The sequence below is a fragment of the Salmo salar genome, chromosome 25 (assembly GCF_965601325.2).
Source record: "Salmo salar chromosome 25, fSalSal1, whole genome shotgun sequence".
Classification (NCBI taxonomy): domain Eukaryota; kingdom Metazoa; phylum Chordata; class Actinopteri; order Salmoniformes; family Salmonidae; genus Salmo; species Salmo salar.
The window spans coordinates 52,702,988-52,717,500 of record NC_138315.1 but is presented as its reverse complement, the minus strand read 5'-3'; the positions used below and the strand labels follow the sequence as shown (position 1 = coordinate 52,717,500).

The following is a 14,513-nucleotide window of genomic DNA, read 5'->3' as shown; positions in this document are numbered from 1 at the left end:
AAATACCCAGTTAGATTATTCACAAGATACCCAGTCAGATTATTCACAAAATACCCAGTTAGATTATTCACAAAATACCCAGTTAGATTATTCAAAATTTACCCTGTTAGATTATTCACAAAATACCCAGTTAGATTATTCACAAGATACCCAGTCAGATTATTCACAAAATACCCAGTTAGATTATTCACAAAATACCCAGTTAGATTATTCAAAATTTACCCTGTTAGATTATTCACAAAATACCCAGTTAGATTATTCACAAAATACCCAGTTAGATTATTCACAAAATACCCAGTTAGATTATTCACAATTTACCCAGTTAGATTATTCACAAAATACCCAGTTAAATTATTCAGAAAATAACCAGTCAGATTATTCACAAAATACCCAGTTAGATTATTCACAAAATACCCAGTGAGAGATACCCAGTACCCAGTCAGATTATAGTATCGACACAGAAGGCTTTGTGGTGGAGGTGAACTGTAACCAAACTGGGTGTCACTCAAAGCATCACATGATCACAGATGGTTTCTTCTTATTTGAGGTCTGTCAATGACATCACAATGACATCACAATGACATCACAATGACATCACAATGACATCACAATGACATCCCAATGACAGAGAGATCTATTGTCCACTGAACATCCATATTGCTGGGAGATAGTCACAATGTTCTCTGGGAAAAGATCTCCATTTATCAGAAGACAGAGACAGACAGGGGAGAGAGGCAGACAGGGGGCCTGGTGAGGAGAGAGACAGACAGGGAGGCCTGGTGAGGAGAGAGACAGACAGGGAGGCCTGGTGAGGAGAGAGACAGACAGGGAGGCCTGGTGAGGAGAGAGACAGACAGGGAGGCCTGGTGAGGAGAGAGACAGACAGGGAGGCCTGGTGAGGAGAGAGACAGACAGGGAGGGAGAAAGGGAGGCCTGGTGAGGAGAGAGACAGACTCTCCCAGCCTCCCTCCTCTCCCAGCCTCCCTCCTCTCCCAGCCTCCCTCCTCTCCCACCCTCCCTCTTCTCCCAGCCTCCCTCCTTTCCCAGTCTCCCTCCTCTCCCACCCTCCCTCCTCTCCCAGCCGCCCTCCTCTCCCTCTCAGCCTCCCTCCTCTCCCAGCCTCCCTCCTCTCCCAGCCTCCCTCCTCTCCCAGCCTCCCTCCCTCCTCTCCCACCCTCCCTCCTCTCCCAGCCTCCCTCCTCTCCCACCCTCCCTCCTCTCCCAGCCTCCATCCTCTCCCAGCCTCCATCCTCTCCCAGCCTCCATCCTCTCCCAGCCTCCCTCCTCTCCCAGCCTCCCTCCTCTCCCAGTCTCCCTCCTCTCCCACCCTCCCTCCTCTCCCAGCCGCCCTCCTCTCCCTCTCAGCCTCCCTCCTCTCCCAGCCTCCCTCCTCTCCCAGCCTCCCTCCTCTCCCAGCCTCCCTCCCTCTCCCAGCCTCCCTCCTCTCCCAGCCTCCCTCCCTCCTCTCCCACCCTCCCTCCTCTCCCACCCTCCCTCCTCTCCCAGCCTCCCTCCTCTCCCAGTCTCCCTCCTCTCCCACCCTGCCTCCTCTCCCAGCCACCCTCCTCTCCCAGCCTCCCTCCTCTCCCAGCCTCCCTCCTCTCCTCTCCCATCCACCATCCGTTTTCCTCCTGCGATCAGAAGCGGTGATGTTGTCCCCTTTAGCAGCAGAAACAAGCACTGTTTCCTGTCCACCGCTGTCTGCTAGCTAACTTTGTGGTTTGTACATTCTGTACATGATCACATCACAACATTCCCCTCCATAAATAAGACTAAATGGTGCTAAACACACACACACACACACACACACACACACACACACACACACACACACACACACACACACACACGCACGCACGCACGCACGCACGCACGCACACACACACACAGTGAGGGGAAAAAAGTATTTGATCCCCTGCTGATTTTGTACGTTTGCCCACTGACAAAGAAATGATCAGTCTATAATTTTAATGGTAGGTTTATTTGAACAGTGAGAGACAGAATAATAACAAAACAATCCAGAAAAACACATGTCAAAAATGTTATAAATTGATTTGCATTTTAATGAGGGAAATAAGTATTTGACCACCTCTCAATCAGAAAGAATTCTGGCTGGCGAGTGTCTTTTATACAGGTAACGAGCTGAGATTAGGAGCACACTCTTAAAGGGAGTGCTCCTAGCCGCAGCTTGTTACCTGTAAAAAAGACACCTGTCCACAGAAGCAATCAATCAATCAGATTCCAAACTCTCCACCATGGCCAAGACCAAAGAGCTCTCCAAGGATGTCAGGGACAAGATTGTAGACCTAAACAAGGCTGGAATGGGCTACAAGACCATCGCCAAGCAGCTTGGTGAGAAGGTGACAACAGTTGGTGCGATTATTCGCAAATGGAAGAAACACAAAAGAACTGTCAATCTCCCTCGGCCTGGGGCTCCATGCAAGATCTCACCTCGTGGAGCTGCAATGATCATGAGAACGGTGAGGAATCAGCCCAGAACTACACGGGAGGATCTTGTCAATGATCTCAAGGCAGCTGGGACATAGTCACCAAGAAAACAATTGGTAACACACTACGCCGTGAAGGACTGAAATCCTGCAGCGCCCGCAAGGTCCCCCTGCTCAAGAATACATATACATGCCCGTCTGAAGTTTGCCAATGAACATCTGAATGATTCAGAGGACAACTGGGTGAAAGTGCTGTGGTCAGATGAGACCAAAATGGAGCTCTTTGGCATCAACTCAACTCGCCGTGTTTGGAGGAGGGGGAATGCTGCCTATGACCCCAAGAACACCATCCCCACCATCAAACGTGGAGGTGGAAACATTATGCTTTGGGGGTGTTTTTCTGCTAAGGGGACAGGACAACTTCACCGCATCAAAGGGACGATGGACTAGGCCATGTACCGTCAAATCTTGGGTGAGAACCTCCTTCCCTCAGCCAGGGCATTGGAAATGGGTCATGGATGGGTATTCCAGCATGACAATGACCCAAAACACACGGCCAAGGCAACAAAGGAGTGGCTCAAGAAGAAGCACATTAAGGTCCTGGAGTGGCCTAGCCAGTCTCCAGACCTTAATCCCATAGAAAATCTGTGGAGGGAGCTGAAGGTTCGAGTTGCCAAACCTCAGCCTCGAAACCTTAATGACTTGGAGAAGATCTGCAAAGAGGAGTGGGACAAAATCCCTCCTGAGATGTGTGCAAACCTGGTGGCCAACTACAAGATACGTCTGACCTCTGTGATTGCCAACAAGGGTTTTGCCACCAAGTACTAAGTCATGTTTTGCAGAGGGGTCAAATACTTATTTCCCTCATTAAAATGCAAATCATTTTATAACATTTTTGACATTCAGGATTTTTTTGTTGTTATTCTGTCTCTCACTGTTCGAATAAACCTACCATTAAAATTATAGACTGATCATTTCTTTGTCAGTGGGCAAACGTACAAAATCAGCAGGGGATCAAATACTTTTTTCCCTTACTGTAAGCGTGCACACACACACACACACACACACACACACACACACACACACACACACACACACACACACACACACACACACACACACACACACACACACACACACACACACACACACACACACACACAGTCTAAACAAGAGGAAAACGGTGGGAATGAAAATACAGATGTTCTTCCTCTCATCCTGAAAAATTCTGTTTCACCATTTCAGCACTTCCTGCCCGCCTTGCGAGATTAAACTACATTCTCGTTTGTTGGCCTGAATTGCAAATATATGACTTTGTTTTCAGAGAGTTGCAGATTAATTTCCTTCATAGTTTCCGGTGGGAGTTTGTTTCCATCCTAAAAAAAAATAAAATAGGCTTAAAAACATTTGAATGAGGTTGTTGAAATAATGAAAGATGAACTCATTCAGTGATCCCTTTCCGTCATTAAAATATGAGTGGATTATTCAGGAAAGTCTGGGTGCTAGGAAAGAGTATCACATCTATGGTTGTTTTCCACATCAGAGACGGTTGTGTGTCCGTCAGGTAGAATGATGAAACAGGTAGATCTCTCTCTCTCTCTCTCTCTCTCTCTCTCTCTCTCTGATGTATCAGGTAGTATGATGAAACAGGTAGACCTCTCTCTCTCTCTCTCTCTCTCTCTCTCTCTCTCTCTGATGTATCAGGTAGTATGATGAAACAGGTAGACCTCTCTCTCTCTCTCTCTCTCTCTCTCTCTCTCTCTCTGATGTATCAGGTAGTATGATGAAACAGGTAGACCTCTCTCTCTCTCTCTCTCTCTCTCTCTCTCTCTCTGATGTATCAGGTAGTATGATGAAACAGGTAGACCTCTCTCTCTCTCTCTCTCTCTCTCTCTCTCTCTCTCTCTGATGTATCAGGTAGTATGATGAAACAGGTAGACCTCTCTCTCTCGCTCTCTCTCTCTCTGATGTATCAGGTAGTATGATGAAACAGGTAGACCTCTCTCTCTCTCTCTGATGTATCAGGTAGTATGATGAAACAGGTAGACCTCTCTCTCTCTCTCTCTCTCTCTCTCTCTCTCTCTCTGATGTATCAGGTAGTATGATGAAACAGGTAGACCTCTCTCTCTCTCTCTCTCTCTGATGTATCAGGTAGTATGATGAAACAGGTAGACCTCTCTCTCTCTCTCTCTCTCTCTCTCTCTCTCTCTCTCTGATGTATCAGGTAGTATGATGAAACAGGTAGACCTCTCTCTCTCTCTCTCTCTCTCTCTCTCTCTCTCTCTCTCTCTCTCTCTCTCTGATGTATCAGGTAGTATGATGAAACAGGTAGACCTCTCTCCCTCTCTCTGTCTCTCCCTCTCTCTCTCTCTCTCTCTCTCTCTCTCTCTCTCTCTCTCTCTCTCTGATGTATCAGGTAGTATGATGAAACAGGTAGACCTCTCTCTCTCTCTCTCTCTCTCTCTCTCTCTGATGTATCAGGTAGTATGATGAAACAGGTAGACCTCTCTCTCTCTCTCTCTCTCTCTCTCTGATGTATCAGGTAGTATGATGAAACAGGTAGACCTCTCTCTCTCTCTCTCTCTCTCTCTGATGTATCAGGTAGTATGATGAAACAGGTAGACCTCTCTCTCTCTCTCTCTCTCTCTCTCTCTCTCTGATGTATCAGGTAGTATGATGAAACAGGTAGACCTCTCTCTCTCTCTCTCTCTCTCTCTCTCTCTCTCTCTCTCTGATGTATCAGGTAGTATGATGAAACAGGTAGACCTCTCTCTCTCTCTCTCTCTCTCTCTCTCTCTCTGATGTATCAGGTAGTATGATGAAACAGGTAGACCTCTCTCTCTCTCTCTCTCTCTCTCTCTCTCTCTGATGTATCAGGTAGAATGATGAAACAGGACGCGGCACACAGAGTTCTCTGACACACACACACACACACACACACACACACACACACACACACACACACACACACAGACACACACACACACACACACAGACACACACACACACACACACCCTAGCCAGGGTGAGGTAGGGGGGTCGTGACCCTAGCCAGTGTGTGGTAGGGGGGGTCGTGACCCTAGCCAGGTGCCTTATTTTAAACCACGGTGGAAAACTACATAGAAGATCTGAGAGCCAGAGAGACAAAGAGGTCCCAAAACACATCCAGGGAAGGATTTTATGGAGAAGAGAGGAAAGAGTAAGATCCTTTCAGCACAGGAGGACAAACAACACAATGTACTTCCGAGCTAACCAGAACTAGGATACAATCAAATTACTTTTTTTTTGTTTTTTTAATAGATTTGAGTCCACTGTGTACAAGATCTAGGATAAAATCTCTGGTAATCGAATCACGGCGAGATATCTGCTGAAGTAAAGTGTGAAAAACAAACACGATAAGTTATTAGGAGAGTTCTCTCCAGGACCAGAACAACAACATTGTCCTCTCAAACTGTTGAACATAAAGTAGTGAAGCACACACACACACACACACACACACACACACACACACACACACACACACACACACACACACACACACACACACACACACACACACACACACACACACACACACACACACACACACACACACACACACACACACACACAGAGAGAGAAAGTGCAGCTGTTCAATTCTAGTAAACACCGAACTTGGACCGCGAGTCAAACAGACAGATAGAACACTACATAACATACCAAGCTTTTTACACGTGACGCAAACAGACAAGCCAACGCAGAAAGCACTGGATTATAATGTTGTAGAAAACACTGGATTATAATGTTGTAGAAGGCACTGGATTATAATCCTGTAGAAAGCACTGGATTATAATGCTGTAGAAAGCACTGGATTATAATGTTGTAGAAAGCACTGGATTATAATGTTGTAGAAAACACTGGATTATAATGTTGTAAAAAGCACTGGATTATAATGCTGTAGAAAACACTGGATTATAAACCTGTAGAAAACACTGGATTATAATGCTGTAGAAAGCACTGGATTATAATGTTGTAGAAGGTACTGGATTATAATAATGTAGAAAGCACTGGATTATAATGTTGTAAAAGGTACTGGATTATAATGTTGTAGAAAACACTGGATTTTAATGTTGTAGAAGGCACTGGATTATAATGTTGTAAAAAGCACTGGATTATAATGTTGTAGAAAGCACTGGATTATAATGCTGTACAAAACACTGGATTATAATGCTGTAGAAAGCACTGGATTATAATCTTGTAGAAAACACTGGATTATAATGCTGCAGAAAGCACTGGATTATAATGTTGTAGAAGGTACTGGATTATATAGCTGTAGAAGGCACTGGATTATAATGCTGTAGAAAGCACTGGATTATAATTTTGTAGAAGGTACTGGATTATAATGTTGTAGAAAGCACTGGATTATAATGTTGTAGAAGGCACTGGATTATAATCCTGTAGAAAACACTGGATTATAATGCTGTAGAAAGCACTGGATTATAATGTTGTAGAAGGTACTGGATTATAATGTTGTAGAAAGCACTGGATTATAATGCTGTAGAAAGCACTGGATTATAATGTTGTAGAAGGTACTGGATTATAATGTTGTAGAAAGCACAGGATTATAAATGCTGTAAAAAGCACTGGATTATAATGCTGTAGAAAACACTGGATTATAATCCTGTAGAAAACACTGGATTATAATGCTGTAGAAAGCACTGGATTATAATGTTGTAGAAGGTACTGGATTATAATAATGTAGAAAGCACTGGATTATAATGCTGTAGAAAGCACTGGATTATAATGTTGTAGAAGGCACTGGATTATAATGTTGTAGAAAGCACTGGATTATAATGTTATAGAAAGCACTGGATTATAATGCTGTACAAAAAACTGGATTATAATGTTGTAGAAAGCACTGGATTATAATGCTGTAGAAAACACTGGATTATAATCCTGTAGAAAACACTGGAATTTAATCCTGTAGAAAACACTGGATTATAATTCTGCAGAAAACACTGGATTATAATGTTGTAGATGGTACTGGATTATAATGTTGTAGAAGGCACTGGATTATAATCCTGTAGAAAGCACTGGATTATAAAACTGTAGAAAACACTGGATTATAATTCTGTAGAAATTACTGGATTATAATTCTGTAGAAGGCACTGGATTATAATGCTGTAGAAAACAATGGATTATAATGTTGTATAAGGCACTGGATTATAATGCTCTAGAAAGCGCTAGAATTTAATGCTGTAGAAAGCACTGGATTATAATTCTGTAGAAATTACTGGATTATAATTCTGTAGAAGGCACTGGATTATAATGTTGTAGAAAGCACTGGATTATAATGCTGTAGAAGGCACTGGATTATGATGCTGTAGAAGGCACTGGATTATAATGCTGTAGAAAACACTGGATTATAATGTTGTAGAAGGCACTGGATTATAATGCTGTAGAAAGCACTGGTTTATAATCCTGTAGAAAACACTGGATTATAGTCCTGTAGAAAGCACTGGATTATAAAGCTGTAGAAGGCACTGGATTATAATGTTGTAGAAAGCACTGGATTATAAAGCTGTAGAAGGCACTGGATTATAATTCTGTAGAAGGCACTGGATTATAATGCTGTAGAAAACACTGGATTATAATGCTGTAGAAGGCACTGGATTATAATGCTGTTGAAGACACTGGATTATAATGCTGTAGAAAACACTGGATTATAATGTTGTAGAAAGCACTGGATTATAAAACTGTAGAAAACACTGGATTATAATCCTGTAGAAAGCACTGGATTATAAAACTGTAGAAAACACTGACTGATGGATTTTTGTTTATTTTATTGAACCTTTCTTTAACTAGTCAGTTAAGAACAGATTCTTATTTACAATGACGGCCTACCAAAAGGCAGAAGGCCTCCTGCGGGGACGAGGGCCTGGGATTAAAAATATAAACATTTAAATATAGGACAAAACACACATCACGACAAGAGAGACAACACAGCATGGTAGCAACACAACACTACATGAAGAGAGACCTAAGACAACAACACAGCATGGTAGCAACACAACACTACATGAAGAGAGACCTAAGACAACAACACAGCATGGTAGCAACACAACACTACATGAAGAGAGACCTAAGACAACAACACAGCATGGTAGCAACACAACACTACATGAAGAGAGACCTAAGACAACAACAAAGCATGGTAGCAACACAACATGGTAGCAACACAACACTACATGAAGAGAGACCTAAGACAACAACACAGCATGGTAGCAACACAACGCTACATGAAGAGAGACCTAAGACAACAACACAGCATGGTAGCAACACAACACTACATGAAGAGAGACCTAAGACAACTACACAGCATGGTAGCAACACAACACTACATGAAGAGAGACCTAAGACAACTACACAGCATGGTAGCAACACAACACTACATGAAGAGAGACCTAAGACAACAACACAGCATGGTAGCAACACAACACTACATGAAGAGAGACCTAAGACAACAACACAGCATGGTAGCAACACAGCATGGTAGAAACACAGCATGGTAGCAACACAACACTACATGAAGAGAGACCTAAGACAACAACACAGCATGGTAGCAACACAGCATGGTAGCAACACAACACTACATGAAGAGAGACCTAAGACAACAACACAGCATGGTAGCAACACATGACAACACAGCATGGTAGCAACACAACACTACATGAAGAGAGACCTAAGACAACTACACAGCATGGTAGCAACACATGACAACACAGCATGGTAGCAACACAACACTACATGAAGAGAGACCTAAGACAACTACACAACATGGTAGCAACACAACACTACATGAAGAGAGACCTAAGACAACAACACAGCATGGTAGCAACACATGACAACACAGCATGGTAGCAACACAGCATGGTCGGAGCACAACATGACAACAACATGGTAGCAGCACAACACAAGGGTATAAACATTATTGAGGCACAGACAACAGCACAAAGGGCAAGAAGGTAGAGACAACAGTACATCACGCAAAGCAGCCACAACTGTCAGTAAGAGTGTCCATGAATGAGTCTTTGAATGAAGAGATGGAGGTGAAATTGTCCAGTTTGAGTGTTTGTTGCAGCTCGTTCCAGTCGCTGGCTGCAGCGAACTGAAAAGACGTGCGACCCAGGGATGTGTTCGCTTTGGGGACCTTTAACAGAATGTGACTGGCAGAACGGGTGTTGTATGTGGAGTAGATAACGGGTGTTGTATGCTGCAGTAGATATCTCAGATAGGGGGGAGTGAACGGGTGTTGTATGTGGAGGATGAGGGCTGCAGTAGATATCTCAGATAGGGGGGAGTGAACGGGTGTTGTATGTGGAGGATGAGGGCTGCAGTAGATATCTCAGATAGGGGGGAGTGAACGGGTGTTGTATGTGGAGGGTGAGGGCTGCAGTAGGTATCTCAGATAGGGGGGAGTGAACGGGTGTTGTATGTGGAGGATGAGGGCTGCAGTAGATATCTCAGATAGGGGGGAGTGAACGGGTGTTGTATGTGGAGGGTGAGGGCTGCAGTAGATATCTCAGATAGGGGGGAGTGAACGGGTGTTGTATGTGGAGGATGAGGGCTGCAGTAGATATCTCAGATAGGGGGGAGTGAACGGGTGCTGTATGGGGAGGATGAGGGTTGCAGTAGATATCTCAGATAGGGGGGAGTGAACAGGTGTTGTATGGGAGGATGAGGGCTGCAGTAGATATCTCAGATAGGGGGGAGTGAGGCCTAAGAGGGTTTTATAAATAAGCATCAACCAGTGGGTCTTGCGACGGGGAAACAGAGATGACCAGTTTACAGAGGAGTATAGAGTGCAGGGATGTGTCCTACGAGGAGCATTGGTGGCAAATCTGATGGCCGAATGGTAAAGAACATCTAGCCGCTCGAGAGCACCCTTACCTGCCGATCTATAAATTACGTCTCCGTAATCTAGCATGGGTAGGATGGTCATCTGAATCAGGGTTAGTTTGGCAGCTGGGGTGAAAGAGGAGCGATTACGATAGAGGAAACCAAGTCTAGATTTAACTTTAGCCTGCAGCTTTGATATGTGCTGAGAGAAGGACAGTGTACCATCTAGCCATACTCCCAAGTACTTGTACGAGGTGACTACCTCAAGCTCTAAACCCTCAGAGGTAGTAATCACACCTGTGGGGAGAAGGGGCATTCTTCTTACCAAACCACATGACCTTTGTTTTGGAGGTGTTCAGAACAAGGTTAAGGGTAGAGAAAGCTTGTTGGACACTAAGAAAGCTTTGTTGTAGAGCGTTTAACACAAAATCCGGGGAGAGGCCAGTTGAGTATAAGACTGTATCATCTGCATATAAATGGCTGAGAGAGCTTCATACTGCCTGAGCTATGTAGGAAGCTGTCTCTGTCTGTCTCTCTCTCTCTCTCTCTCTCTCTCTCGCTCTCTGTCTCTCTCTCTCTCTGTCTGTCTCTCTCTCTCTCTCTCTGTCTCTCTGTCTGTCTCTCTCTATCTCTCTCTCTCTCTCTCTCTCTCTCTCTCTCTCTCTCTCTCTGTCTCTCTCTCTCTCTCTGTCTCTCTCTCTCTCTCTCTCTCTCTCTCCCTCTCTGTCTCTCTCTCTCTCTGTCTCGCTCTCTCTCCCTCTCTGTCTCTCTCTCTCTCTGTCTCTCTCTCTGTCTCTCTCTCTCTCTCTCTGTCTCTCTCTCTCTCTGTGTCTCTCTCTCTCTGTCTCTCTCTCTCTGTCTCTCTGAGCTATGTAGGAAGCTGTCTCTGTCTGTAGTTCTGTAATTGACTAGCAGTAGCCAATAATTGTTTCCACTTCCGTAGTGAGAGGATATGTCAACTGATAATTAGCAAAAGGTTTATTTACCCATATGATGAGCTGCCCTGGCTGAATCAGACTGAACGCCTACTTCTCTCTCTCTCTCTGTCGCTCTGTCTCTCACTCTCTGTCTCTCTCTCTCTCTCTGTCGCTCTGTCGCTCTCTCTCTGTCTCTCTCTCTCTCTATCTGTCTCTCTCTATGTCTCTATCTGTCTCTCTCTCTCTATCTGTCTCTCTCTGTCTTACACACACACACACACACACACACACACACACACACACACACACACACACCACACACACACACACGCAGCATTCAGTCTAGTCAAGTTGTTTAACTAGCTCTTCATATCGGTATAAATGAAGGGAGGAGAGCAGCAGTAGCAGCAGTAGCAGCACCAGCAGTCTACCAGGCTAAACTAATGGTTTTCTTCCCCAGAAAGAGATACTGATTCCTGGCTACTGTTCCAGGTGGCCTGGGGGCAGTCATGCTTGTTCAGTTAAAAGCCGTTCATCTTGAAAATAAGGTAATAGCTTAGGGTAGGGTTATATACCTTCCAACACCCCTGGTAAAAAAAAAAAATGTTCCTCCAAACATTATAAATGAATTGTGATGGATAAAATGTGTACCATTGTGTTATTGCCATGTTATTACTATGACATAAAGGTCAATTCATTATAAAGTGTATCTAATTCAACAAAAGGAAACTGTAGCCTGATCAACGTTACATCGCGTTATTACAATGTTATTACTGTTCTACGATATATACGGTCAATGTCCTAACTCTATATAAATATGGTTTTAAAGCAAATAAAAAAAATAGATATATACCTTTTCAAAATATGTTTGAGATTAGAAAACAATATGTCATTCGTGAAATCCAATAGACAGAAAGAAAGAAAGAAAGGAAGGAAGGAGAAGAAAAAACCAGAAGTCTTCCTCATAAACGTTTTAGCCCTGCGTTAGTTTTCAGAGTCTGTCTACACGGTCCCGGTCATGGAGCTCTACACCGGACTAATCTCCGTCAAGGTCCTCCAAGCCTCTCTACACTCTCAACAGAAACATTTAACATAAAAGTCGATCCATTTTGAATGGCCAAATACAAGCGTTGGTTCAAGTGATAGTCTGACTACCTCCACGGCGACTTTTCTTCCCCGCTGTAGGCTACGTCGTGTAACAGACACAAACAAAAAAAATAATGTTCTGATTTGCTAGAAACAAACTATCATTTGACAGCAATCAATTGAAACACTGCCTAGGCATTTTAGCCACAAGCTATATGGATTGTTAGGAGGTGAAATAGCCTCCTCGCGGGTAACGCTGTAGCAAGCCTATAAATTATGATGGGGATAAATGATAAAAATGGTCAATATTGGAAACATAAACCATTATGTTTACACTAAAACAGACTGCAAATCATTACATTTAAAGTGAACATTTAAACACATATCATTAGAACCAAGAAAGTCAAATTAAATCCCCACAAAAAAACATAATCCACTCATATAATCAAAAGGTTAATCTGACGATTAAAGAACATTGTTGTCTTTTAATGAGCATAGTAAAAATGATAACAGAGCATGTTTTTAGTGTAGATTCGCCTCTATGTGAAGCTAACTAACTAACTAACTAACTAACTAACTAACTAACTAACTAACTAACTAACTAACCCGTTGACTATTGTATCTAAACACTTATCAGGGAACATTGGTCATTTCAACAGACGCTTCCTGATGATACCAACAACACAATTCATTATTTCTAAAAATCCCTCACTACAATAAAACATTTCTATTATAACCTCAGTGAAATATTGGCTATTTTAGTTGAAACGTTATTTCACTTTTTTGTTTTTGTTTTAAATGGTAGGTTTTGTGAGGAAATGTATTTATTTAAGAGACTACAGCAGCACCGAGTCCACCGGAGATCTGAACCGGTTCCCGGTGACGCCCGCGGCGTCAGGAATGATCCTTCCCCTTAAAAACAGAACCGCCGCGGCGGTTTCTACGCACGTCGAGTCCCGCTGACAGTTCCAACGTTTAAAACACACGACACATGTCGTTGAATAACTGACTGTCCGGGAGATATAACAAAAAAAACAACTCATTTTGATTTGTTAATATTAAAACCTATACTGAAAAACCGAACGAGATTTTCAATCCCATATCTAAATCAAATCGGAAAGACTAGTTGGAGAAGACTAGACTAGGGAAATACATTGTTCTCTTCTTATTTTCCACGAAGGCTTTAGAAGGAAATATAATGATATATTTATAATGGGTAATATTTCTGCTGAAGCAAAAGCGGTTCAAAATCCTATTTCAAACGGCACATAACACATTGGTGAGAACAGGAGTTGTAAGGCTGCAAAAAGGTTTCGCTCATAACAACATACAAAAACAAGACGTACCTTCTTCACCGATAACTATTTGTGGTAAGAAACCCGCCAGTAAACATCCACACAGCCACGTTAATATATCCATGTCGCTGGGTGAAGTTTTACTCTTCCGATCTTTGGAGAGAAGAACTCGCAGTAAAAAGTCCTCCTCGTACCTTTACAAACTTGTTTTCTCCCCTCACGCGTAACACGCGTCTCCACCGAGAACGGTCTATCCGTGGTCGGTGTTCCCCACAGCGGCGATTTACATTCCCACCACCTTATTTTCTTTCCTCTTTAAAAAAATAATAATATATATATATATATATAAATATTTTGCCCAGGTTATTTCAATTCAATATTTGAATAGATTCAAAAACCACCACAATATAAAACATTTAAAAATATATATAACATAAATATCATTCAGATGATCTTCTATTCCAACGAAATAAAACACTAGACTAAAATACAGCTTAAAACCAAATCATCTGTATCAATTCAGAAGGTCCGTAGCGGTTTTCGTCCACTGATTTGACGCTTTCCGTGAGCTGATATCTCAAGTGCGTTTTTTTGTTGGGTTCCCTCGAAATCCAGTGACAACATATGTCCTTATCTTTCCTTTGACTTTCTCCCTCCAGTACATTTACTTGTCCCCCCCCCCCAAAAAAAAAAAACCCACCCACCCCACCCCCCAAAAAATAAAAGCACAATCTAAACGAAGCAGTCCAAATGTCCAACGTTAGTGCGTAAAACCGTTCTTCCATACAACGCTCATCAAAAAACGTTATATTTGCCGTTAGAAAAACCCTGTGTTCAATAATCTAGAAGTAACACTGTGCTCTCTCTCTCTCTCTCGCTGTCCCCGCTAG

General features: G+C 43.0%; 1 protein-coding gene across 1 annotated transcript in view; it reads right to left on the bottom strand.

The window, feature by feature from the left end:
• The window catches only part of LOC106586935 (neuropilin-2), a 258,021-nt gene extending 243,725 nt beyond the window's left edge, over positions 1–14,296 (bottom strand). Inside the window, exon 1 of the mRNA XM_082969249.1 lies at positions 13,675–14,296. Coding sequence (XP_082825375.1) covers positions 13,675–13,747 — 73 coding nt within the window. The 5' untranslated portion in view covers positions 13,748–14,296. The remainder of the gene's footprint in view (positions 1–13,674) is intronic.
• Positions 14,297–14,513: the final 217 nt, after the last annotated feature.